Source organism: Electrona antarctica (assembly GCF_951216825.1).
Source record: "Electrona antarctica genome assembly, chromosome: 10".
NCBI lineage: Eukaryota > Metazoa > Chordata > Actinopteri > Myctophiformes > Myctophidae > Electrona > Electrona antarctica.
In genome coordinates, this window is record NC_136791.1 from 7900876 (window position 1) to 7928674 (window position 27799).

A 27799-nucleotide genomic window follows, 5' to 3' on the forward strand; every position below is an offset into this window, starting at 1 on the left:
CGTTCCACACCACCACAGGGAGTGCAGTGCCCGGTGTCAAGTTGGTCGGACTCACGGTTGTCCAGAAACGCCACAAAAGGCCTCTGCCGTGGCACTGGACAGGCCCCTGCGCAGTGTCTCTATATATGGAGCTGGCCTGTTCTGACATTACAACACTCCATATTTGGGCATGCCTGACATCACCACACTCCATATTTAGGCATGCCTGACACAGAACTCCATACATAGGAATATAGGGACACATAACTGGGTGGGGTATTTCCAACTTGCAAGTATTGGAGAAAAGCCCAAAAATATAAGTTAAAAAAAATCATAAAAAGTTTAAATGCGGTATGGAGATGGAAGGCTTCAGTGAGACGGCAGCGATAGGGTTAGGGAATGGATGAGGGGGAAGGTACTATTCACAGTATGCTCTTGTGACAGAACGTTAGGCACCTGTTTGTCAAATTCAGACCTGCTGCACAATCAGGCTTATTTTTTTGTCTTTTTTGCCACACCTGTGACTGTTATGTAATTCTTCATTGACCTAATTGCTCACGATGGATATAAACACTGGATCAACGATCAACTGTTAAATTTCAAATTTCTTTTTTATATCTCTGTTTTTTGAGTGGTGCAAACCACTCCAACAACTTGCTTTGTTAGTACCCGTGTGTGTTTGTGCCTGTACGGGTGAGCATGGTTGCTATGGTTAGTATGTGATGTCACTGACATCATGCGGAGAGTACTTATGACACAGATGCTTTCCTGGTTCTAATGTACAGTAACTATAACAATAAATGTGTAGTTGCACCACTCAGTTCACACGGGTGTGATTTTTGGTAGACTTCTAACAACTGCAGCAGTTGATATTTGATCTACAGTCAATGGTGGAAAGTAACATGTACTTAAGTACTGTACTTAAGTACAATTTTGACGTATTTGTACTTTACTTGAGTGTCAAATTTTCAGTACTTTTACCTCTACTCTACTACATTTCAGAGGTAAATATTGTACTTTTACTCCACTACAATTATTTGACTACTTCAGCTACTAGTTACTTTGTAGATTTTGATTATTATTACAAAACATACATTAATCACTTCAGCCCTATGTACATTTGACACATTGTGAGCTTGTAGATCAGCTATTTTCAAAAGATTTTTAGACATTTGAAAACATGAAATGGGACTTTCAGCATAATTAGTACGGTACTTTCTACTTTTGGTACTTTTAAGTACATTTTGATGCCAATACTTTTGTACTTTACTCGAATCCATTTTGAATACGGGACTTTTACTTGCCATTGACATTGAAGGGAAAACGTACGTCATATGGCTAATTGGCTAACCAATCACATGTTGATGGGAGCGCATGGCCAATAAGGGACCACCTTATGTACCTTATGTAGCAATGTCAAATGTCCGCTAACATAAATTGATGTACGATGACGAGAGCTCATTTCACACAGGTGTGATTTTTCTTTTTAGGGGCGCTAGCCCCTCCTATGTGCAGCTTTGAGGGTTTGTGTAAACACTAACATTGAAGACAAATGTGAGGATTGTGATTGGCCAGAATGAGAGGATGTATGATCATGTGTGATTATAAGTAAGAGCACCCCTCGTTTCACACAGGTGTGATTTTTGAGGGGCACTAGCCCCTCCTATATACAGGTTTAATGTTTGTCTTTAGTTCAATGTTTGTTTTAAAAACGCCATTGACAATGAAGGGAAATTTTACGTCATCTTGTCCCTAACAAACATTAAATGCCATTAACAATAAAGATAATTTAATGTTTGTCACCTAATCAACAGGAGTTAGACTTTAATATATTAGCGCCCCTCACTTCACACAGGTGTGATTTTTACTAAGTATAGAGGGTCTAAGTGGTTAAACCAAAGTGATATTGATACATTTGAAATATTCTCAGTGTGGCACCCCTGTCACGTTTAGAAACACTGGGCTAGGGGCACCTTTGTCTGAGTGTAGCCCTATTATACCTTGTTGTACGAGAATCTACAAAAACGCGTTGCGATGGGACACAATGTGAGCTTGTAGATCTATTTTATTTCTTTTGAAAATGTAGGTGGTTAACGGTTATTCTTCGTTATAGTTAATTGAAGTGTGTGTGTGTGTGTGTGTGTGTGTGTGTGTGTGTGTGTGTGTGTGTGTGTGTGTGTGTGTGTGTGTGTGTGTGTGTGTGTGTGTGTGTGTGTGTGTGTGTGTGTGTGTGTGTGTGTGTGTGTGTGTGTGTGTGTGTGTGTGTGTGTGTGTGTGTGTGTGTGTGTGTGTGTGTGTGTGTGCACCAATGAATGAATCTGGATGAGGAATCCTCTATGTAACTCAAAAAGGAAATGTGTTAGGATGGATGTTGCGTGCAGAGTGGAGGAGCTTAGCTGTAAGACACACTCTGGACTCCTTGACTTCTCTGATTGCTCTACTTTGCCGAGAGTTGTGATTCATTTTAGACTGAGGATGACTTGCATGCTTAACCTAGCCATTCAGTCTCTCTTTTTACACACTTGCTCTGTCTTGCTTTATCTCTGTCTGTCTTGTCTGTCTATCCGTTTGTCTGTCTGTGTGTCTCTCTCTCTCTCTCTCTCTCTCTCTCTCTCTGCCTGTCTCTTCATTTTCCTTATTGTTCTGTTTCCCATGGTCTTGCTTCCTCCTCTCCCCTGCATCCCCTCCCTGCATTTCTGCTGTTCCTCTCAGTCTGGTCTTGACCGTTCCCCTCAGGCCTTCTGTGCACTTTTTGTTTGTTGCTGTTGTGCTGACAGCGTTAGACCCCCCCCCTCAATTCCCTCTGAATTGAAATGTTGTCTGTGGCCGCTCTATACGTTTATCACCTCACGGCGACTGCGAGCGGAGCAGAGGTTTTGTTAATGGACTACTAGGGCATCCATCCTATTACCCCTCCCTTCCCTTCCTCGCTGGGTTAGCGAGCAGCGCACAACTCCCTCTCCTGTCTCACGCATCTTGTAAACGCAATTCAGAGCTTGACCCAATTCCTGTCTTACAGCAGCAGTGAAAGGATATGCAGCACCCCCCCTCCCTCCCACCCCCCCACCCATAACCCCCCAACCTTTATTCAAGTCTCAAGAAAGATACAGTACCTCATTGTTTCTCAACGTCAGGTCCGGGGACCACCCAATGGTCCAGAATTTGACCTGAGATCAGATTCTAAAAATGTCTTCTACATCCTGACAGTTTTCTGAAAAAGCTATGTTTCTATGTCAGTGGTTCTTCGATTTTTCAAAAATAGCAGACCTACAAGCTCGTAGCGCGCCACTCGGTGGCGCGCTATGAGCTTGTAGATCTGCTATTTTTCAATAGCTAAAGCATAACATAATGCTAACACCAAAAGGGGTTCCCGCCCAAAATGGGTTAACAGGTCTGTAACTCTGAACGTGTGCACGCTTCTGTACACGCCCAGAGTTAAATGAGCTCTGGGGATTTGACAGTATGGACTGGGTGACAACCTGAACCCAGAGATGGATTTGACAGTATGGACTGGGTGACAACCTGAACCCAGAGATGAAAGATTGTACCAAATGGTGGTCTGTGGCCTAATGCAGTGGTTCCCAAACTTTTTAGCCTGGCTGTGACCCAAAAGACAGATTAGACGTTTGCCCCCCGGGACCCAAACTAGTGAAAATGCTCTTGTAGATCGGCTATGTTCACTACTTCTTAAACATTTGTTTTCTAATTTAATACATTTTCTTTGATTTCTTCATGCAATTTCTGGGGGGAAAAAATCATTGAATTTTGTTTTTTTGTAATGTTTTGAAATGATAATTAAAAACAAAATGTAGGAAATTAAAAAAGGTACACATACAAATATGTCCGTGACCCACAAATGGGTCCCGACCCAGTGTTTGAGAACAACTGGCCTAATGCATAATCAAACTGGGGGTCTTTGTTGGAAATGAAAAAGGTTGAGAAACGGTGCAGTACCTCACCCTCGCTCAGACATCCCTCCCCATGATCCCTGCATGTGGGCAATTGACCAAAAATATATCAAAGTCGATATTTAGGACCAATAACTGCCGTATAATCGAATGATCGAAATGCCGTCTGATTAACCACTCATCCCTGTATTATACTTTGTTGTACAATGGTGGCGTTAGGGGCGGCAGTGGATCAGGGGTAGAATGACCGGATGGCAACCGCAAGGTTCCCAGTTCGAACCCAGGCTCCCCCAGAGTTAGTGTAGAAGTGTCCATGAGCAAGACTCTGAACCTCTAATTGCTCCCGATGTGCAGGTTGGTGCCTTGCATGGTTTCTGCCACCATCTGTGTATGAATGTGTGTGTGTGAATGGGTGAATGTAATGCACAATCTATGTAAAGCGCCCTGAATGAAGGCATTTACCATGTACACAAATGGCTAAAATAGCCGATCTAGAAGTTCACTCGGCAAGCTTGTAGATTTGCTATGTTTGCTTAAAGAATAAAATAACAATAGTCGTAAAACTTCAATCGTAATCGAGTCAACAGTTAATAATTGTGCTGTATGGATATATAGTTTCAGTACAGGGTGAGTGCAGAGTACTGCAGAGTGGTCCTTTAGTGGCAGAGCCAGACAAGATGGATTTCTTATTTCCCCATTACCTCTTTGTTTGGCAGATTTCTGCTCTTAAATGAAGTGACAGCATGGTCGTCATGGTGACATGACAGAGAGCATAGATTAGAGGTTGTTGTGAGCCGAGCGGACAAGCCATCTCTTTGTCCTCTTTGGCCTCGTTGACCATGAACCATCACAACCTACCTGTTGTGATCACCATGAACCATCACAACCTACCTGTTGTGATCATGAACCATCACAACCTACCTGTTGTGATCATGAACCATCACAACCTACCTGTTGTGATCACCATGAACCATCACAACCTACCTGTTGTGATCATGAACCATCACAACCTACCTGTTGTGATCATGAACCATCACAACCTACCTGTTGTGACCATGAACCATCACAACCTACCTGTTGTGATCATGAACCATCACAACCTACCTGTTGTGATCACCATGAACCATCACAACCTACCTGTTGTGATCACCATGAACCATCACAACCTACCTGTTGTGATCATGAACCATCACAACCTACCTGTTGTGATCATGAACCATCACAACAATTTACAATTTTACAATTTAGGCATTTAGCAGACGCTCTTAATCCAGAGCGATTTACAATAAGCAAGAACAAAAAGCATGGGAATACATCACATATGTAAAAATGCATTTATCGCGAAACATGCGTAAGCTAAGAACGTGACTAGAACATATCTATATAATGACACTATACATATAAACTATAACTAGAACATATCTATATAATGACACTATACATATAAACTACACATATGCTATACTATGCTGTACATATATACTATGAAGTGCTATGACTACATACAATGCACTTATTGTGCTGTCTACATGACATGCTATAAGTCTGTTTCAAATGCTATATAAGTCTAAGAAGTGCTGTCTAAGGGGGGTAGGGTAAGTGCTATGGGCCATGATGGAGTCTGAAAAGGTGGGTTTTCAGACTACGGCGGAAGATCGGGAGTGATGCTGCAGTTCTGATTGCAACGGGAAGTGCATTCCACAGTTTTGGGGCCAGAAGGGAGAAGAGTTTGGGACGTGTGGAGCGTTGTCCCAGCGTTTTTAGTGAGGGTACTTCCAGCTTCCCTGCGTTGGCTGATCTGAGTGCGCGGGAGGGTTTGTAGGGTTCAATCATGCTGGCAAGATATGGGGGAGCCATACCTTTGGTTGCTTTAAATGCCAACATCAGAGTTTTGTATTCTGTGCGGGCAGCGACCGGGAGCCAGTGCAGGGAGCGGAGCAGGGGGGAGACATGTGAGAATTTTGGCTGGTTGAAGACCAAGCGAGCTGCGGCATTTTGGATCAGTTGGAGAGGCTTCAGTGCACATGCCGGTAGGCCAGTAAGGAGAGAGTTACAATAGTCAAGTTTTGACAGGACTGTTATCTGGATTAGGAGCTGGGATGATGAACCTACCTGTTGTGATCATGAACCATCACAACCTACCTGTTGTGATCACGATCGGTGACTTCAAGTAAGAATTGAATTGTTGTATTTTAGACAGTCTATTGAAAAAAAAAAAAAAACTAAAGCTCAACCTACCTAATGGGTTATTTATTTTCAAACAAAACTGTGAACCAACCAGGTACAAGATAATGTTTCATATCGAATACCGCAGATTTAAAGCGCAAAGTTATGCTTTTTGTGTCTATGTTGTCAGTCTTGATTGATGGTGTGGTTACACAACATTTTCAAACGGAATTACGGAGCTGAGTCCAGTGACGACTGAGGTTTCTTTGAACAAGACGGTAGTTTAGGATGACTGATTTCAAGTCTGCTTACTCTAAAGGGAAAGGCTTCATTCTGGTCTGGTGTACTTACTGATCTCTATGCCAGAAGAATCATCCACAAGGTTTTTAGTTTTTCACGCTGGTTTGGAGATAACTGTCTGATGGCATAATGGTATGCAGAGTCGTTCCTAGTCGAGGAAGGCCAAAACCGCAGGCAAGAACCAGAGGAACTGGAAAATCTCTCTTTTTTTTTTTTTTTAAGATATTTTTTTTGCGGCTTACGCCTTCTATTGGTTTTTTGAAGGGACAGACAGTAGGCTGACAGGAAACGGGAGAGAGATGGGGGAAGACATGCAGTAAAGGCCGTGTCGGGCTCGGGAGTCGAACCCGCGGCACACTGCGACTGGATTACCAGTCGGGTGCCCAGACGGTTACGCCACCGCCTGGGCCGGAAAATCTTAATTCATATGGCAGACGTTTTGTATTTTACGTCACACTTGGGGGAGGGGTTAATGATGTAAGCACAAAATGGCAGCCATGGTAGTATCATGTTTTGGAAACTGCTAATGCTAAATGTGTTCAGAATCCAAAGGCAACAATAGGGGGCGTCCATGAATCACTCATCGGCTCCAATCAACGGCACCATTTAGCCGTGCGCTAAATGGGGGACATGAGAGTTTGCCTTTTAGAATCCTGTGTTTGTCCTGGACGGTGACATTGGTGCAGAGAGAGAGAACAAGAGAAGCCTAGTGCATTCTGTAACACATATTATATAAGGACATTACACATGACCTCACATTCAGTGCTATGCGACCGTGGAAAACATAAACTGGACAGTAACAGTAGGCCATAGCCGTCACATCATGCTACATAACTGGGTACATTCAACGTTCTGTTGCCGTGTGTGTCTTGAGCTGCGTAACACGTGCATAACAAGTGCGTAAGCCAGGCAGCTGCTGTAGAGGGACGTGTGGTGAAGGGAGCAGGAGTACGGCGGTAAAGTATGCCATGCACCGTGAAGCTATGCTGCCGCGTTCAGGCGGAATGATGCAAAGATTCACAGCATACTTGTTGACGCTGAACGTCATCAAGCGTGCGTCCGCTTCGCTGCGTCATCGGAGCTAAAGTTGTAGTTTTGTATCTTTGCATTTGGAAGAGACTTGAACCCAGTCAGCTTTGTGTCTTTTCGTAGCGGCTACAAACGTCGGAGTTGCTTCGTAGCTTCACGTCGCTGGCTTCCATTGAAAATGAAATGAACGGTACACTGTATCTTTGCATCGGCCTGTCTGAATGCAGCGTTACACCCAGTAGACTGAGACGCTTGGGCAGTGGTGGAAAAAGTACTCAAATGTTGTACTTAAGTAAAGGTATCAATACTGCAATGTAGAACTACTCCGTTACAAGTAGAAGTCCCGTATTCAAAATGTACTCAAGTAAAAGTACAAGTATCGGCATCAAAAAGTACTTAAAGTACTCCTATTGCAGAATGTCCCATTTCACAAGTTCAAAATCTTTTTAAAATAGCTTGTAGATCGGCTATTTTCAAATGGACGAAATGTATCTTCAAAGTAACTAGTAACTAAAGTTTTCAAATAAATGTAGTCGAGTAAAAGTACAAATTCTGGACCTGAAATGTAGTGGAGTAGAAGTAAAAGTATTGGAAATTGGAAATACTCAAGTAAAGTACAGATACCTCAATACCTTGTACTTAAGTACAGTACTTAACCCATTTTGTGCGGGAACCCCTTTTGGTGTTATGCTTTAGCTATTGAAAAATAGCAGATCTACAAGCTCATACCGCGCCACCGAGTGGCGCGGTATGAGCTTGTAGGTCTGCTATTTTTCAAAAATCGAAGAACGACTGACGTAGAAACATAGATTTTTCAGAAAACTGTCAGACATTTTTAGAATCTAATGGGTTAAGTAAATGTACTCAACTACTTTCCACCACTGGGCACACGTACGGTATCTTTGCATCTGCCTGTCGGACCCAGTAGACTGAGCGGCTTGGGATACGTGACGAGCCACCGGAGACCTGCGTTCCTGTGTGGCTGACGTTAGTGCCTCAGGTCTAACGCACACGCTGTTGTCCAGTTGTTCCTTTGTTATCAGGTTTTGATGTAATTCAGTGATTTTCAACCAGTGGTCCTTGAGGGGGTTCCAGGTGGTCCCCAGCTAAATGATGGAGTTGGTAACCAAATTAACCCTTATGGATCTTTAACTACTTGAGAGCGTAACATGATGAAACCAAATGGACCCATACGGCTCCACTCCAAACCTCTGCTTTTGATCTCGCAAAGGCTCTCTGGTCCTTCGTGTGTCATGTCATCCCTGCTTCTCGTCAGACTGAATGGGGAAATATATTTATGTTTGATGATAATGTCACAATATTAACAATTAAATGTAAAAATTGTGTAAATGGTGCATTTATATAGCACCTTTATCCAAGGCGCTTTACAGAGATTGTGCATTACATTCACCCATTCATACACCGATGGCAGCGGAAACCATGCAAGGCACCAACTAGCACATCGGGAGCAATTAGGGGTTCAGTGTCTTGCTCAAGGACACTTCGACAGTAACTCTGGGGGAGCCCGGGTTCGAACTGGCAACCTTACGGTTACCATCCAGACACTCTACCCCTGAGCCACCGCCGCCCCTGTGTCTTTTTCTTTCTTTAATTTGTTTGTTCAAAATTGCAGCACTGACAAACTCCCAGCATGTTGCATCATTGTGAGCTCATAGGCATCTAGATCATCTATTTGCACTGTTTGTTCAACAAAGATGTAGGCCGCGTGCGTTTAAATGGTTAGGAAAATGCCTCCCCCCCACCACCCCCATGTAATTTTCAGAAATATAACCCTGCTTGTATATACTTGGTTACTCTGTAACAGAGATGGTTAACTACCGGTAGTTACCTGTTTATCAATATGCAGCATTTGAATTTTCTTTCATGCACTATGTACTGTGTACTAAGTGGTTTAGGGGGCGACCCGATAGCCAAGTGGTTGGTTAGGTCACGTGCATAATGGCCGACAGTGAGTTCCCTGGTTCGATTCCCATACCATTTGCTACACGTCAGTCCCTTAGGCCTCACTCAGACCTTTACTGCATTGCTGTATGCTTGTTGGATGAATGTTGTGTAGTGTCATGGCTGCCCCAATGCATTTCCAATGGAAGTCACATGGTTTGTAGTCTACATTTTGGACTACAAGCTGTTGTATGGCTTTCGGCTGTGTTTCGACTGCGCCCCTCCCCCTCATACAACACATGTTGTGTCAAACCATGTGACTCCCATTGGAAATGCATTGGGGCGGCCATGACACTACACAACATTCATCCAACAAGCATACAGCAATGCAGTAAAGGTCTGAGTGAGGCCTTACTCTGAATCCATGTTTCCTTTCTCTCCACTAGTCTCAAAACATTTTAAAGCAAAATTGCACATTGGTAGAGGTAGTTACCTAGATATGAGACCTGTTTCACTGTGCGAGGTGCTGTAAGTCGATGAGGACGAGGAGAATATTTGGAGTTACATTAAACCTTCATAACCCAAACCTCTGCCAAAGTGTCATTTTGCTCACTGTACACAAAAAGACACTTGACAGTGTTCTTATCTTCACTAACAGTGTACTATCACTGTGCTTTGGTACATTGCTGTTCCAGTTTACAGTCAATTTGCATAATTATAAAAAAATTAAAATCACACCCGTGTGAAGTGAGGGGCGCTCTTATCATCGTACATCATCATACATCATCTCATTCCGGGCCAATCACAATTTGCGTCCTCACCTTTGTCATCAATATTTGTGTTTACACAAACACTCGAAATTGTCCATTCATTGTCGATGGCATTTAATGTTTGTGTAGGACAAAATTTGAGTTACAGTCATAGACACACCAAAAGCTGGACATAGAAGGGGCTATCGACCCTCAAAATTGTTCTAATAATAATCATTGTTTTACAGTTTCCTCCAAGTGCTTCACAGATCAAAGAGGCATAAACAAAATAAGAACAAGAATGAAAAAGTAAAGGTTTTTTTTGCTAAAAGAAGACATCACGGTAGCACTGGTTTAACCACTTGTCGAGCTTGTAGATTTTGTCATTTTCACTTTCAGTTTTTTTAAATGTTTGTCTATAACGACATACCGAAAATACCTAGGGACTCCAGGTTCAAAGGGGTTACATAAGTGTGTTGTAAAGGTCATGGGGTGTCTGTTCCAAAGCAGAGAGCATCTTGGGTAGTATCGCTCATAACGTGCCAAACGGGCTCTCGCTATAAGGCCGCAGATTAATCCCAGGAGGCTGTTGTGGTGGCTCTTGAGTATGCAGACCTGTCGGAAATCTTCAATTTCTTATTACCACTGAATTGCGAGGAGGAGGAGGACACGGCTGTCCCACAGCCCTCTCTCTTCAGCACTTCATCTGGGCATGTGGCAGGTTGAGTGATCTTATGGCCAGAGAGGGGGGCATTTTCTTAAGAGCCATCCACTCTGCGAGACTGAGGGCCCCTCCACTCCATTCTCGTAGCAGTGGCCCATGATTTTGCGGGTGGTTTCATGCTCATTTACACTTAACGAGCAGCTGCGTCTGATCTGAAATGAGGTGGGCGTTGAGGAGAGGAGCCTTAAGTCAGCTCAGCCGCTTCGAGAGGCTCTCCTCCAAAGGTCCTCGTCGGCTGGAGTCTAGAAGGAGGGAGTGGAGGGCCTCTCGTTCCTCGCCGGGCGTGCGAGGGAGAGGGGCAGTGAGAGAGCGCCAGGTAGAGCCACAGCGGAGTGTTGTTTTAGATTTGATTTAGTTTTAGACCTTAGTCTTTTGAATAATTTTCATTTGGTTTTTAGTCACCTGGAATGTTTTTAGTGTCTAGTTTTAGTCGACTAAATATCATAAGATTTTAGTCGACTAAAATCTACAGTTTAGTCGTCTAAAATGTATTCTGGCAGGCCTTGATGCTGTCGTAATGGCTGATTTTACACTTGCTGAAAATAGCCGATCTACAAGCTCACAACGCGTTGCAGCGCGACGCCTTGTGAGCTTGTAGATCGCCTATTTTCAGCATGCAACCCAGTGTAAAATGACTTGTATTTTACTTATTCTGGATCTCTAGTCCCTTCCTAACATTTTATAATAAATAAGTCGAGTTTATGGCGAAATTGCCAATATATTTAGTCTTAGTTTTCATTTAATTTCCATTTAGTGTTCGTCAGTGAAAAAAAGCTGGTCGACGAAATTTTTCGTCATTGTATTAGTCGATGAAATCAACACGGGCACAGAGAGCAGGCAAGCCAGGCATGTGGGGCTACACAGGGGGGCCCGCACTCGGGGGAAATCCTTAGCAAAACAAGTTCGGCAGCGTGTGGAAGAGCATGTCATTTGCAACGCGTCACCTCCATTTACCTCTCATTGCCAGACGTGTTTTGAAATGGGTTAACCGTCAATGCTGTTTATTTGATTTCCTCTCCCTCTGTGTCGCCTGCAACTCTATTTTAATTTACATTAACACAGCCTCTTGTTCTCTCTTCCCCTTCTACAGACCTCCTTGGTTTAATGGGTCCAATCATTGGGATGTCACCAGACAAGAAAGTGGAAATTCCGGGTATGCAGGAGGAGCGGGCGGGGCTCCGGGGAGGTGTGTGCGGCGCGGGGACCCTGCCCGAGGCCGAGTGCGCTGCGAGCCCACTGGCCACCAGCGTGGACTGCAACGGAGGTTCTGAGGACGAGGAGCTGACCAATCTCAACTGGCTCCACGAGAACCTGCTCCAAAATTTCACGCTGGGAGGAGGACCCGAAGCCCAGGCGAGCGCCAGCCCCCTCTTTGACATCGAGGGGGACACCGGGGCCATACAGGGCCCGTCCTCGTCCTCTTCGTCCTCGTCGCACGGCAGAGGCAGGGAAAGGGACTCCTTGAAGTCCAAACCCCCTTTCTCCTTCTCTCTCCTCATCTACATGGCCATCGAGCAGTCGCCCAGCAAGTCCTTGCCCGTCAAGGAGATCTATGGGTGGATTCTTGAGCACTTCCCCTACTTTTCCAACGCACCCACTGGCTGGAAGAACTCGGTGCGTCACAACCTGTCCCTGAACAAATGCTTCCGCAAGGTGGAACGGAGTTTGGGAAAGGTGAGTTCTGGCAACGTCTCTCGCATCTCATTTAAACTCTGCACGTGCAAAAACCAGAAAAGCACGCTAGTGCTGCTGCATGCATTTATACCCAGTTATTTACTGTATGTCAATACAATGTCAGACCTGACTTTTGACTCGGGGCAGATAATCTGGTCTGTACCATGTACCCAAACAACCCGTGTGTGCGTTCACAAACAGCAGTATGCTGCTGTTTGTGAACGGTGGAGCAGAGAGCTGCACTGCGGCTCACATAACAGTGGTTGGTGCTGTAAAGCAGTCACAGGACCTCTGACTCCGCTGCGATAAGGGGTGAATTCCTCTCAAGGTCACAGGCCCTCCTCCTAGAGAGAGAGAGCGAGAGAGAGAGAGAGAGAGAGCGAGAACTGCAAGCACAGCACACTGAGATAGGGCTTTATCTGTCGCAGCACAGTGAGGTATTGCAACTGTTTTAGGCATGGCAGATGAGCAGCCCACAGCTGAAAAGGGTCTGTGCATTCACACCGGGTGAGGGTGAGGGTGGCAAGCATGGACAACCTGCCCTGTCGGAGGAAAACGAGGGCACTTAACACCATGGAGGCCCGGGGCGGAGTTCTCCGTCAAGTTCAAGGTCATGGGCAAGTGCCCAAGCCGGAGATTGATAAATAGGACGGAGAGTAATGATATCAAAACCGGTCGCTTCGCTCCACAGCCTAGGAGCGCTTGTTGCCCAATCCGATGACGTGTCAAACAGTGACACGTCATCGAAAATGTTCCCTGCCTGTTTAGCTGACGAAAACGAAAATCTTAAAACGATCATAACTCCCGATCTAAATCATCTCGTCTAATTCTGAAAAAAGATCCTGTGTTTGACGGCCTTCCGCGGTCCAGTCGCTAGTCGCGATAGATTTATTCTTACCTCCCGTTGTTGTCGATCGACTCTAGAGTGGTGTGGCTATTGTTAGCTGCTACACAGACATGCACAGCAACTTCCGGTGCGCCGATAAAAGTGGTCCGGGCGCTATAAATGATGGGCACATGGATGAAATGGATTAAATAGTTCCGGGCTACTAAGGTGTTAATGTCTGTCCTGGTGCAGCGGCGTTCTCCGTGATGTCTCAAAGAAAAGGACGACATGGAGAAAAAGATGTCCATCTTGTGCGCTCCTTGCTGATGTATAAACAGACAGATCTAGCACACATTTCTAAGCATGTGTGTTTGGAGATGTGTTTAGGTAAATGGTAAATCACATATAGCATAATAGCATGCATTGAACTCCCCTCATCAAGTGATATTTTTGTGTTACTTTTTAGTTACTTTCTAAAGTAGTTTGTAGTATGGGATACACACAGAGTCGGCGGTTCATGGGTTATGCCAGGCCTTGTCGGCCTCACACCAAAAGCCCTTTCAAGCCATTTAACTGTTTAAAGACACTTTTCCAATGTCTGACTCCCATTATCTTTAAATTGTTTGGCTAAGGCAGTAAATGCAAGTCTTCATTCAGTGCTTTTCTCCTCCTTAGCTGTTAGCTGTCTTATTATCGGAAGTCTTTATATTTCTACTTGCAAAAAAGAGATTTCAATTTTTTTTTTAAATAAAGTTTTATGCAAAGTTTATGCACATTTATAATAATTATTAAAATATTAATAATACATTAATTTACATTCGGGGGATATCTTTCACAATAATAAATAAAACATATTCTAGACATTCTAATGATCACAAAAAATATATATATTACAGGCATTTTAATTACTTTTATCAGGGTTAAAGGTCAAAGGTCATAGGTTAATTTTCATAAAATGTCCAGAGATTTTGTGTAGTCTTGCATTGCAAGACTACACAATGAACATCAATGATGATGTTTAGGTGAAAAAAGAACAGGGTTAAAGAGTAAAGATTTACTGGTAAAATAAAAAAACAAGCTTGATCTGTATCTTGCCTGCATACTCATGTGACGTTTACATTGTCAACAACTGAACCAGTAGCTGCGCTCTGCGCTCTCCAACACCAAACAGGACAAACCACTGACTGCACACACAACAGCAGCTGAGCCTCCATTGTTTTCGTCTTGCATATTTTCCACTGGGAGTATGATTGGAACTAATCTCAAAAGCAACCTTATTGTATTCTTGCAAAAAGCGACCCTGCAAGATCTCCTGTCTTTTCCAAAATCTTATAGTCTGATTTAAAAAAAACCTCTGTTTTATGATGACATGTTGCCTTTAGTAAATGTAAGTAAAAGTACTGTACTTAATACAATTATTGAGGTATTTGTACTTGAGTATTTCCAATTTCAGATACTTTTACTTGTACTCCACTCCATCTCAGAGGCAAATATTGTACTTTTACTCCACTACATTTATTTGAAAACTTCAGTTACTAGTTGCTTTGTAGATTTTGATTATTATTATTAAAAGTTGTTGTTTCACATGTACTCAAATGTTTTAAGTAAAACATTTTGAGTACTTTTTCCACCACTGAGGGCCACTTGAGCAAAAGCTTATCAGTAATGACGGCTGACACGACGTTGTGATTGATTGGTAGAGCCTGCAGTGACGAGGCTGTGCCAGCCAGGGCGAGAGCCGGTTAGCGGTGGTGATTGTCTGTCGGTGTCGGTCGGTCGGTGTGAGGCCGGTAGCCGGTTAGCGGTGGTGGTTGTCTGTCAGTGTCGGTCGGGCGTTGTGAGGCCGGTTAGCGGTGGTGGTTGTCTGTCGGTGTTGGTCGGGCGGTGTGAGGCCGGTTAGCGGTGGTGGTTGTCTGTCAGTTTAGGTCGGTCGGGCGATGTGAGGCCGGTACTTCTAGTGCGGGCGCTCAGAATGCAGGTGCGCCGCATGCAGTGAGCCCTCGCAAGTCTGCCGAGAGAGAGAGAGAGAGAGAGAGAGAGAGAGAGAGAGGCACCAGCACCAGGTTTCACATGACACTGCTTTGGTGGTTTCCGTTGCCATGGTGACGTTTCCTCCTTCCTGCCTCTGAGCTGGCTGGTAATCTGAGTCAAGGTTATTCTCCTCCTCCCTCCCTCCCTCCCTCCCTCCCTCCCCAGACTTGGGTAAGAATACACCGCCATGAGATAAGGCGACCGTTTGCGCACACTCGCAGGCAAAACTCATTCCTCACATACTGCTGACGTGTGTGTGTGTGTGTGTGTGTGTGTGTGTGTGTGTGTGTGTGTGTGTGTGTGTGTGTGTGTGTGTGTGTGTGTGTGTGTGTGTGTGTGTGTGTGTGTGTGTGTGTGTGTGTGTGTGTGTGTGTGTGTGTGTGTGTGTGTGTGTGTGTGTGTGTGTGTGTGTTCCTCCTTTTTGCACATTTCTAGCTCTGAAGGAATGTGTGGTAGGCTGCTGGGGTAGGCTCTGTGTGTTGGTCATTTGAGACCTAACCTGTTTGATTATTTTTAGCTTTTGAATCGGGAGGGAAGCCTTTTTCACGCCTGAGCGGAAGCCTGGGTGACGACACTTTCAGCCTCATTTATAAATTGCATTTCCCTTTTCACCAAGTTGTTTTCGGAGCTGAAATGACTCCCATTAAAATGCGCTGGAGTTAGAATAAATGACTGCTAATGTCTATTTGTGTTAATATTTTTCCTCAGTCTGACAGCTGGTCAAAAGCCAAATGACGTTTGACAAATCTAGCAAGTAGAATCCTTGTCAACACCACCCAGCAGCCATATAGCAGTACTTTGTCATATAGAGAGTATAACAACATATTGTACCCATACCAAACAACATACCTGCATACCGTAGTCACTGTGTGTGTGTGTGTGTGTGTGTGTGTGTGTGTGTGTGTGTGTGTGTGTGTGTGTGTGTGTGTGTGTGTGTGTGTGTGTGTGTGTGTGTGTGTGTGTGTGTGTGTGTGTGTGTGTGTGTGTGTGTGTGTGTGTGTGTGTGTGTGTGTGTGTGTGTGTGTGTGTGTGTGTGTAACTGCATCTCACTTTGGCTGACAAATAACAAGGGTAATGATTTTGTGTCACTCACTCACTCACTACAATCTCAGTCCTTCAGAAATTATGCTAGTACACACACTATTGTATTGTGTAAATGGGAACTACTGAGAGACAGTACACACTACACTATACTACTAGTAGAACAATTGGAGTGCACCAGACATCCTTATTGAAGAGACCAATCTTTTGTTTTGCATTGTTTTGTTCTTGACTCCTGTTTTGTCAAAGATGTGTCTGGCTTGTCAAAGTGAACATTTCAGGCAATTGGGTTTTGTGATGAGAACACTCACAGCACTAAGCTTAAACACTTAAGCTCTATTTTACACTTTTAGCTTTTTGAAAATGTGTTTTATAGATCAGCTATTTTAGAAAAAGGTTGGAGAAAGATTTATTTCCTTCAATTACATAGCCAAAATAGATTACAGACACCGGGTTGAAAGTGGCTACGGTTATTGAATGATCAAGGCTATTGGCGCTTCCCCGTCATGCACATGATTAAAACCTTTAAAAAATATGACAGGCAGCATAGCCATAGGCTTCTAATGTCCTGTGTTACCTAACGAGTCCCTCCCTCCTTTTTTTGTACTGCAGGCCAATGGAAAGGGTTCTCTGTGGTGTGTCGACCCCGAGTACCGACCCAACCTGATCCAAGCTCTTAGGAAGCAGCACTACCCTGCCGCACATGCCTTCTGCACGCCGCCCGCCTCCCCACCCAGGTGAGCCCTCACACACACACACACCCGGCCCCCATTTCATTCTAGTAGGGACGTGAGCCCTCACACACACACCCTAAAGTTAGAAAACTACAACATTACGTCCCTCGCCGCGGTGAATTGCTTATCACCTGACATTAATGTCCCATTTGTACACTCTTGGTCTTGTTTTACTGACCTGTAAGTGTCCACTTGGTTCCAAACTATCAATAATTTAGCCGGGGACCCGTGGAACCCCCTCAAGGACCCCTGGTTGACTCCCGGGCCCCACTCAAAAGTTCAAAAGCAATGAAACTAGATCTGGAAGCACACAACACGTTGCGTCACAACGCCATAATTATGAGCTTGTAGATTGGCTATTTTTGAGGGGCGATAGCCTCTTATGTCCAGCTTGTGTATGTGCACAACTTTTGCCTCCACAAACATTAAATGCCATTGATAATGAATGGACAATTTTGAGTGTTCGTGTAAACACAAACATTGCGTAACACAAACATTGATGACGAAGGTGATGACGCAGATTCGTATTGGCCGGAATGAGATCATGCATGATGATGTACAATGATAAGATCGCCCCTCACTTCACGCAGGTGTGATTTCTTTGCTACTTAGTGGTTAAATGAGGCTGGTAGGGCCATACTGTAATTGTGTCTTTGCGTTTTCCCTATGCAGTGCCTCTTCACCTCCTCGCCATCTCTTCCTGCAAGGCTGTTCATTGAAAGGTGAGTGTCCAACATGGCTACCTGTCTCTCTCCAGACTTCCCTACCGGACCCCACGTGAAGCTTTGTTAAGGTTCAGTCGGTGCTCGAAATGAAATTCCACGGGCCCCGATCGATCAATACCTGCTATGAAATGATATTCCTTCACTCCAGTTCTGTGTGCGTGTGTGTGTGTGCGGGCGCGCGCGTGTTTGTGTGTGCGTGTGTGTGTTATTTTACATTGCTTCTGCATATTTCAGTCACAGTGCATTCAAGCATCACTATGCTTTCATCCTCAACAATATTGTGTTGTCATTGTTTTTTTTTTGGGTTGCGTTTTTATTTATTTTTGTATCCATTCAAGTCATAGATGCCTCATGTATTGTAGACCATGATGGTCTCAGACCCCTCTCTCTCCCTCCTCAGCCTCACGCTTTCGTTACCTTGACGACAGGCACAGAGGTTTAGCCGGTGCTGAGAGCGGAGCACTCAGTCTCAACATAATCATTAATAATTTACAGCCCCTCAAGTGAGTTATGGTGCCTTTGCTTTAGAACTGTAAAGATTGGATACAATGTAAACATGGCACCGGTTGGCCTGATTCCATCCTGTAAAAAGATGAGAGGTCGGTCCGCACGGCACGCAGCTCTGCTCAATGCACTGTTTTGTTTATTGTGGAAACACTGACATTTCACAGGCCATTGTCGGCCAACACCTGATGAGTAATTGTACGTTACTTTTCGGCCTATAATGACATGCCCAAAATAAGGACTTATTAAATGATCTATTGTTCTTTACAATCGATCTATTTCACCCCTATTTTCCCAACACACCAACCTGAGTCACATTGTTCCAGGGGACAGATGGAGAGATAAAGAACCACTCAGTGTTGATTTCGTCGACTAATCCGACGAAACATGTTCGTCGACTAGACTACCATTACTAAAACTAAATGAAAATGATTCAAAAGACAATGACTAAAACTAACTCAAAGATCTGCTGTCAAAGACAAAACACTACAGCCCTGCCGCTCTAAAACCTCAGGACTGACCAATCATGCATGTTCTCTCCTCTTCCAGAGTCTGACATTGACGCAGCCACGGCCATGATGCTCTTAAACTCGGCCCCCGGGCACCACGTCGACCCATGTAAGAGGCCGCACACCCACCACGCACGCCGCCATTGTTTTTATTTCTGCTCCGCTTGGTTTCTCTCATCACGCGCCAGCTCCACCCACCCATCCATTGCATGATTTATTACTTTTTTGTGCTGTACATTTATGAGCCGTGGTTCCACCTGTTTATGGTTTTTTTATATAGCATATTAGCATATTCCTTGACTCATCCTTTGTGAGTCCCGAGGCGAGTAACAGATTTTCACACGTATAGATTTTCTAAAGGCACCTCAGTGGAAGTATGCGAAGACTTCCATTGCATTAATTAAGCATCCTTTGACTTAACCAATTTAGGCCTGACGTCAAAATAAAAAAGACGTTCGCTCTGAAAGAATATATATTCAAGATTTGTGCCGCATTTTTACGATTTTTCAAAAATAGCAGACCTACAAGCTCGTAGCACGCCACTCGGTGGCGCGCTATGAGCTTGTAGGTCTGCTATTTTTCAATAGCTAAAGTATAACATAATGCTTAGTTAAAACACCAAAAGGGGTTCCCGTCCAGAATGGGTTAAAGCTGCAATCCATAAGTTTTACCCACTCCCACTTCAGAGACCACATTTCTACCGCTCTGTCAAAAGGGAATCCCTGCTTGCCCAGAGGGGATATTGTGCGTATGAGTCGAGATTCAGACAGTACTACTTGTCAACCAGTAAACCACCTCCAAACGCTGTAGATGTGCGACATATATATATGTATGAACATACACTACATGCAGTTTGTTAAATGTAATGAACATTTGATCAATTCAAACAAGTTTGTTTTATTGCAGCTTTTAAACCGTCTCTGCTTAAACTTCCTGCTTTAGTGCTGTGCGTACACTCACCAGAATGTTCACAAGGGAAAAACCTTCTAAAACCTTGTCTTGTTCTTTTGGGCGAATCCCTGTTGTTCACCAGGCGATTCCGACAGTCCACTGGACCTGTCCCGCCCCGACACGGTCGTGGTGAGCAGCGATCCCAAGCAAGACCACAACTACAGCAGCGTGGCGCTGCAGCGCTGCTCCTCGCGCTCTTCCTCCTCTTCGATGTCCTCCCTGGACGACGGCGGCGGCTGCGGCGGCGACCAGCGCGGGCAGACGCGGCGCGCCGGCAGCGAGGGCTTCCACAGCGACACGGAGGACTCCGACCTCTGGGACGAGAGGGGCGCCGCCCCCCAGCCCACTGCGCGGCGCACGCCAACCTCCTCCTCCGCCGCCAAGTGGCCCGCGGCGGGCAAGAGGGCGCGACGCGAGGTCAAGCCGGAGTTGGACGAAGAGCTGAAGGAGGCGGCGGGCTCTCTGCTGCACCTGGCCGGCGTCCGCAGCTGCACGGAGGTCTCCAAACGCACAGTCGTCAAGAGCAAAAAACTGAGCAGGAAATGAACGATTTCTCATCGGACTCCTCCTCCTCCTGACCCCGTCGGTCCCTACTAGCCTCTGACCCCCCCGGATGATGTGTCCTGGTGTGCCTCCTTCTCCTTATCCGAACGTTGATTGGCCATTTTGAGCCTTTTATTTTTTGTTCGTTTGTTTGTTTGTTTTTTGGGAAATCCCCTGTCGAAGAAAACAAATGGCAATAGTTATCGTTCACGCAGGAGAACAAAGCCATATAGAGACTTTTGTAACGCGGGGGGTTAACTGTTGGGTTGGGTGTCTGGGCTAAGGAGAAACATCATAATACCTATCCAAAATGACCTGCCCGCTTCCGCTGGACTACATCGAGTCAAGTCATTTTTTCCTCTCCTAAAAAGACAAAAATGGGAAAAGCTGAAGGTTTTATAACTCAAGGCGTTTGCATGCTTCCTCCTCGAACCTGTATCCTCTTCCAAGTGAATCTATTTATGAAGCAAATGAGTGCATGTTTGTAAGAAACAAATTCTAACCTCCCGGTGTAGTCAGTTCCTCCTCCTTTTTGTGCTGAAGAAAAAGAAGAAGATGAAGAAAAAAAGCCACTGTTTTTTGAAAGGCATTCTTGGTCTTTAAAGAGAGATGCAATAATTAATCCACAACCTTAACTGCTCTTTTTAACGTCGTTTAAATGGTGGTATTTTTTTTTCTGGGTTGTGTACACTGGTTAAGCCTTGCATTTACATGAATGAATGAAGTAGTATTATGTTCATATCATCAGCTAACCTCATTACGTGTGAGTTTTGTCTCTCTTTTCAGGATTTAGCACAGCGCGGTAAGGTAATAGCAAAAATCAGCCACTGCCAAATGTAGTATATAAGTTGTCTGTAAGTAGTTTGCTACGATTTGTGAAGCCAAGTCCATTACAGTGCTACAAAGGAAGGCTATACAATGTTTTGCAAACCCACTCGACTTATCAATCCCGCCTAGCCCAGCTTTGATTTGTGTGTGTGATTTGTGTACAAACGTTACAACTCGCCCCCTGTTAATTTTTCCTGCTCACAACCTATGCAAGGTGTAGTGCTTAGTCCAGTCCTTGGCATGGCAGACGTTGACAATGTGCTAACATATGCCACTAATAGATTTGCGAGGATGTGTGTATGCGTGCATCATACATATGGGATTAAGTGCATGTTTACTTGAGCCCAAGTTTAAAAATGGCTGGAGAATTGGCATGACGGGAAAGTGTTCTATGTAGTCGGTCTGGCTACCGTTGCTCCAGGTCAAATATTGACCTATTAGTTATTCATACTGCCTCGGTTTAGGGTAACCCCTGATGTAAAGAAACATTTATTCTTTCTTTACATCAGCATTGCTGCAGCTATACCGTAACAGCCCGCTATGAGACGTATATGAGAGAGACGTCGGTTTGCGTTATGGTTGGATGCTGTGTTGGGGAATTCTTACGGGTCCATTTTCACACTCAGAGTTAAAATTGACATTGTTGGATTTTTATCTGTGATGTTTCTTTTGGTCCTTTTTTTTTAATACAGAGTGGGCTGACATTCAGAAGACTAATGCCTAATTTGTGTTTAGTCATATGACGGGCCATGTCAAAACTCCCATCTCACGCCGTGACGCACTGCGATGCATTGTAGATCTGCTGTTTTTTTTGGCCGTGGGACTCCATTGTACGTCGAAGTATAAACCAGACTTAACATTTCCGTCATGAGGCCAGTAGTTGCCTCATATTTTCCCTGTATGTTCTCCTCGGTTTTTATCCCATGCACTTAGCGCTTTTTGATTTGGCCAAAAAGCAAATCCACTGACATTGTAATGCATCATTTTGTTGATGCTGGTATGAACGGAGGACTATTCCTGTCGACTGATATTTGAGGGCAAGTTCATTCACTACTTTGGGGACTGGTCTTGTTTCACGTGAACTAAGTATAGAGAATCTAGACTGAAGAAGTGGGAGACAATGCAGTCATTGCTAGAGAGAATTGAGCATGCATGTGTGGTGCCAAAGGGAGTGTTCTTGCTCAGTCAGTGGGTGAAATGTTACAGACTTGTCCAGCGTTTGTGTTGTGCACACGGCTCTGCCTGGCTTACATGGTCTCCGGCTCGCTCTTCCTCCTAGAACAAAATAAGGAAGTGTGTGCTCTCCTATTGAGCTGTGACACAGGGAGGTTGTTGTCGGTTGACAGCACGCAGTTCAGTGAGAGGAAGTTGCGAGTGACTTATGGAGGAAAGAAAGACCAGTCTTCTTACAAAAGTTGCATCACACAAAACTTCAAAAGAATCGAGGAATAGGGTGCAGTTGTAGCGAACCCAAAATGCATTTTTAACTTGTATTCCTCTCGTATGGGAAAAAAACAAATATTTGGCTGAATTGCTTTTGGGCTGAATTGCCTTTTGTTGTGTCACAATGACTGTTTAGTGTAGTTTGCTTGAACAGTGCCAAACATTTTCCGGTGCCACTGAAATTCAACTGTTAAGGCCATTGACCATATTCACAAGCCGGCCATACTACACTTAAAGCCTGTGAGTTGTCTGCATTATGTCAATAACGATGGCGAAAGATTAAATTGAGATTGTTGCAACAGGGTTGAAATGTCTCAGGGAGACCACCTCCAACCACTACCGCAGATGTGTCAATTATAATGCATTAACATGCTCTACCACAGGGGGTGAGCAACTTTGGAACTGGAGAGGGCCACTCTTAGTTACACACTCACTCCAGAGGGCCACATTTCATATACTGTTGTAGCAAAAAATAGCAGATCTACAAGCTCAAAACGCGTTGCGGTGCGACGCGTTTTGTGTGTGTAGATCTGTTATTTATTATTTAATAATTTGTTGCTATTTTTGAATCCTGAAAAGTTTTTATTTTTACAATACCATTTTAATACTAAGCTACTAATATAGACGCAGGTCATATTTGGAATTGTAACGGCTGAAAACAATACTATATCAGTATTCCGATATGAACCTGCGGGCCGCATTAAGTGAAGGTGAGGGCCACATGTGGCCCCCGGGCCGCCATTTGCCCATTTATTCTCTACCATACAGAAGATTGGTTCAAATAACATTTTCTGTATTCAAATAAGTCCCTGATCATATATAGCTTAAAGTCATACAATAATAAACTGTCAAAGTGGTGTTTCTAACCCCCAGATGGTTGATGTGTGTGTGAATATGGTCCGTGGTCACCCTGTTGTCCTGTTGCCAGAGTTTAGCTATATGTGACTGACAGTAGCATTGCCCCCGTTTGCAGAATCACTCACAGGAGGAATCTGACCACCAGTACAGTGACGAATCAAACCTTTGGTTTACTTCTTTTTTGTTGTTGTTGCTGTTGCTTTAGACTGGGGAACTGTTTAGAAGTAAGACTCAGTTCTTTAAACAAAAAATGACAATGTGCATACACTGGTCTTGTTTTAGCTGTGAAAAGAAAGAACAAATTGTTGTTCATTTAATCATAAAGCTATTTATGACATTAATTTATGGGTTTATTGAACTATTATTATTTCGTACAATTGTAATTTGAAAGGAGTGACTTCTGCTATAGGTGCATTTCTTTTCTCCCTTTTGAATTCATCTTGATAAATAAGAATATTGTTTTCTTTTTCCTTTACTTTATTTCACTGCAATACAACTATTTCTTTAATTGTTTTATAGCAACAAAATACACTTATTATTGCCAATGTACATCGTCTATGAGCAGATGTTTAACTGCCAATCTGCCAGGCATCCTCATGTTTTGTCCTTTTTTTGTGAGATTGGTTAGAAACCCATTGATTAACATATTATTGATCCTGAAACCTTTTAAGTTGCCAAAAAGGATGTACAGAAAGAGCAGGGGTAGACTTTTCAGATGGACAGACATTCCCCATGTTGGATTTCTTGAATGGAGAACTTTAATTTAATAATTTTAAAACCTTTATTTGATATATGGTTTATCTTATTTTAATTATTTTAATTATTTTTGTTTGACAAAAAAAAAAGAAAGAAAAACTAATCACAAGCAAAATGTGTTGGTAATCCTTCCACATATGGATAATTGAATTGCCATCATCAAAATGATTAACACTCACTGCCATTGATAACTCATGCTTCCAAGTATTGTTTTGTGGTGTTTGAATAGCCATTTTGAACACCTCAAAACCATAAAAGACTTAACGTATTCCCCCAGGCTGCTGCTGTATAGTTTGTCAAACTTAAGTCTGAGTGTAAGGGAGGGCTGGTGAGGAATTCTAGTGCTTGTTCTTTCTGTAGCACTTGCAAGAGAAATACTCTGTTGGTGTCAAAGTTTTCTACTTAGTTGTACGATGGTCGATGCAATGCCTTGTGAGCTTGTAGATCGGCTGTTTCTGCGGTGTGACAAAGTTGTGCGACAGAGTGTAACTTGGGCATGATTCTGACGGAGTGAATGTTAGAAGAGCTACCTAATAGTTCATGGTGTCCCTGGACTTGTGCAACCTGAAAACTGCATATGACTGCTTCATTGCTTGACAGCCGTTATTGGAATACTAAGTAATTTTTATTTTTCAAAATTGTGTTGCAATCATTATGGTAATGATGAGCATTTTTGTTGCATTTGACTAAAGCTGCCAACCCAGTATCTGTTTGTGTCAGTTTGTCTGTCCTGTCTGTTAGACAGACATACCTTTTTGGTTTTTGTATGCTAACCTCTGTTGATAAAATGTTTATAAAATTTATTTTCGCCAAAGATATGCAATTGCATTATATATGGTATTACAAAAATAATAAAACGTTCTGGTTTTATCACAGTGGGTATCTGGGTTATTTTGTACAGGATTCCAGTGTTTTAGCATAGGCCTATTATCAGCAAATAGCCTATGCTAAAACAAGAATTAAATCCTGTTTAATACTTTCATGATACTTTTTGTGTGTGTGCTAATTTCTTGATCAACATTGCCACCTGCTGTGTAGGTGACACTATTAAAAGTATAACCACGTATAGTAGTCCCAACTACTTTATCTACATTGGTCGCTCTGTGTTTACATAGTAGGCCTGGCCTAGTAGTGTTGCAGTTTCCAAATATTTCTTTTAGCCTGCACACGCCCTTCACAATGCTGTGTTTGCTCTACTGCCCCTTCCGTTTCATTTTCATGTCTTTTTGACCATGTCAACACCTTGAGCAAGTAAGTTGCCAGCAGAAGGTCCAGACCATCACGTTAGTTTTGATTTCCAAGGCCATGTGCCTTTGATGGATGCATCATCAGATGTCCTAACGACACTTCTCTGTAAGTTAATTAGTCATGGCGGACCGCAGGATTGAACACAGCGTGACCCCGAACAAGGGCTTGTCTGACTAGCCCCACTGCCCCAGGCTCATTGGCACGGCTTCTATTGTTCAGTGTGTGTGTGTGTGTGTGTGTGTGTGTGTGTGTGTTGGACAGGGGGCTTCTCCCTACCGACTGCCTCAATTCAGCTAGAACACTGTTTCTCAATGTCTGACCCGGGGTCCACGAGGGGTCCACAATATGGACCCTCAGATCTGCAATTCAAGAGTGTACAAATGGATACTTTTTTTCTCCACATCTGTAAACCCCAATAAAATAAAGTGCTTAGTGTTGATTAACTCTTGAGTGTGCACAAATGGAACCAAATGGACCCTCACGGGTCCCCGGCCCTGACGTTGAGGACCAGTGAGCTGCTGGAAATCAGAGCAGCACTATACCTCCCCCCCTCTTCCCACATGGCCCTAGCAACCACGCCACGCCGACAGTTGCCAGGCAACCAGACAATACCGGAGCCACTGGCTGCGGGCTTTCAGTCTGAGTGAATGTGAGTGAGAGTTTATGTTTTGCCCGTATCCCTTTTCAAGATCAAGAATAACATATCAACAACAGAGCAAAGGGTTTTTTATTCATTGTCAAAAGACAAGTCAACAAGCTTTGTCCACCGGGAACGTATTGACAGAATTGACTGCTGGTAGAATAGCCCTATATTTAACCTATCCCAATTGTGAGACATGACGAATGTTGTTGTTGGGAAGGCTGGAAATAATTATTATGAATGAAGTGTAATGAGTCATGTATGTGTTTGGTTATAGGCTATAGTGCAGCGGCTCACAGACTGCTCTAGTTCCCAAATAGGATTTGTTTTGTAAAAATGTCCACTTCTCCCCCACGAGAGTTTTTGGAAATAGATGATACTGTAGGCCGCTATATTAACTATTTTTTTTTGGGGAACCCCCAAAGGATCACTAGGGCGTCCCCGAACCCCACAAGGGCTAGTGGATGTCATGAGTAACATTTCATTGAACTGTGAAACAAGACCACTGATATGATATTTATCTTCGTGGAAAATACCAATTCTATGCTACACCAGGGTACACTGACCCACTTCTGGTTTAGATCTCACACACCCTATGGGCATATCCATTACCACAATAATAATAATAATAATAAATAATAATAATAAACTTTATCTAGCACTTTTCAAAACAAGGTTACAAAGTGCTTTGAATAGAACATGATCAAATCAAACAACAGCACACAAGCAGCAATACAAGGGAAGTAAACAGGTCAACAAATGGAAAGATGCAAAAGGTTTCCATTATCACAGATAAAACTGGGACTACATGGGATTATCCTGGAATCAAGACATTCAGCTGTGAATTAACATGCAGCTGACCTCACAATGGTAGGATTATTTATTTACCCGTTTGAAGCAGCACATCATGCATGTTACTCTCATAGTCTCGTTTTATCTCCTCCACTTAGAATAGCCTAATTCAAGACCTTGTAAAAACAAGTATTATTATTATTGTATTATTTACTACTGTCATTAAAGCTGCACTCTGTATATTTCTACCTTGGATTTGAACCCGGTTTCCTGCGCTAGTGCTGACATTTTTACCAAATTTATAAATTGAATCTTGACCATCAGGTCAAAATTCGTGTCAGATCCTGTGTCTAGGTGAGACATGACCTTTGACACAATCTAGTCTCAATAGAAGAGCAGGGAGACAACACATAACCACCCCAATTGTATTTAAGTTACATTTTATTTAACATACTGTCCATACTTGGACATCTAATTACTGTATTCTTCATTAAAAAAAGTTACAAAGTGCCCACTTTGGGCTGTAAAGCAGTATGTATTCTGAGTTTGTCACAACAGAGTAATGTGTAAACCGAAACCAGCAGTGGTTGAGGGCCCTCAGGGCCATTCCATCAGGGGGTCCGGGTTGAAAATCAGATAATATGTCATCAAAATCTGTTAAACCATCTGCTATTTTCAAAGAATCTTGAAATTGTGTGAAAACACCACAAATCTTGTATGGGGCTTCCAAACTATTTTCACATGGGTGTCCGTAGGAAAGATATAATAAGGGGTCCTTGAGGGAGTTCCAGGGGGTCCCCACCTAAATGATAGTTTGTAACCAAATGGACCCTTATGGGTCTGTAACTCTGTAACTCTGAGTGTACGCTCTCAGAGTTAAATTAACATTGATTTTACAATATAAATTGGGGTCTCAGACATAGAAATGCCATTAAATGG

General features: G+C 43.5%; 1 protein-coding gene across 1 annotated transcript in view; it reads left to right on the forward strand.

Annotated features, from left to right (window-relative positions):
• foxn2a (forkhead box N2a) overlaps positions 1-25050 on the forward strand; it is a 40466-nt gene extending 15416 nt beyond the window's left edge. Inside the window, exons 2-6 of the mRNA XM_079512818.1 lie at positions 11848-12431; positions 16942-17066; positions 17736-17785; positions 18842-18910; positions 19835-25050. Of these exons, the coding sequence (XP_079368944.1) occupies positions 11862-12431; positions 16942-17066; positions 17736-17785; positions 18842-18910; positions 19835-20298 (1278 nt within the window). The 5' untranslated portion in view covers positions 11848-11861 and the 3' untranslated portion in view covers positions 20299-25050. The remainder of the gene's footprint in view (positions 1-11847; positions 12432-16941; positions 17067-17735; positions 17786-18841; positions 18911-19834) is intronic.
• The last annotated feature ends 2749 nt before the right edge of the window (positions 25051-27799 follow it).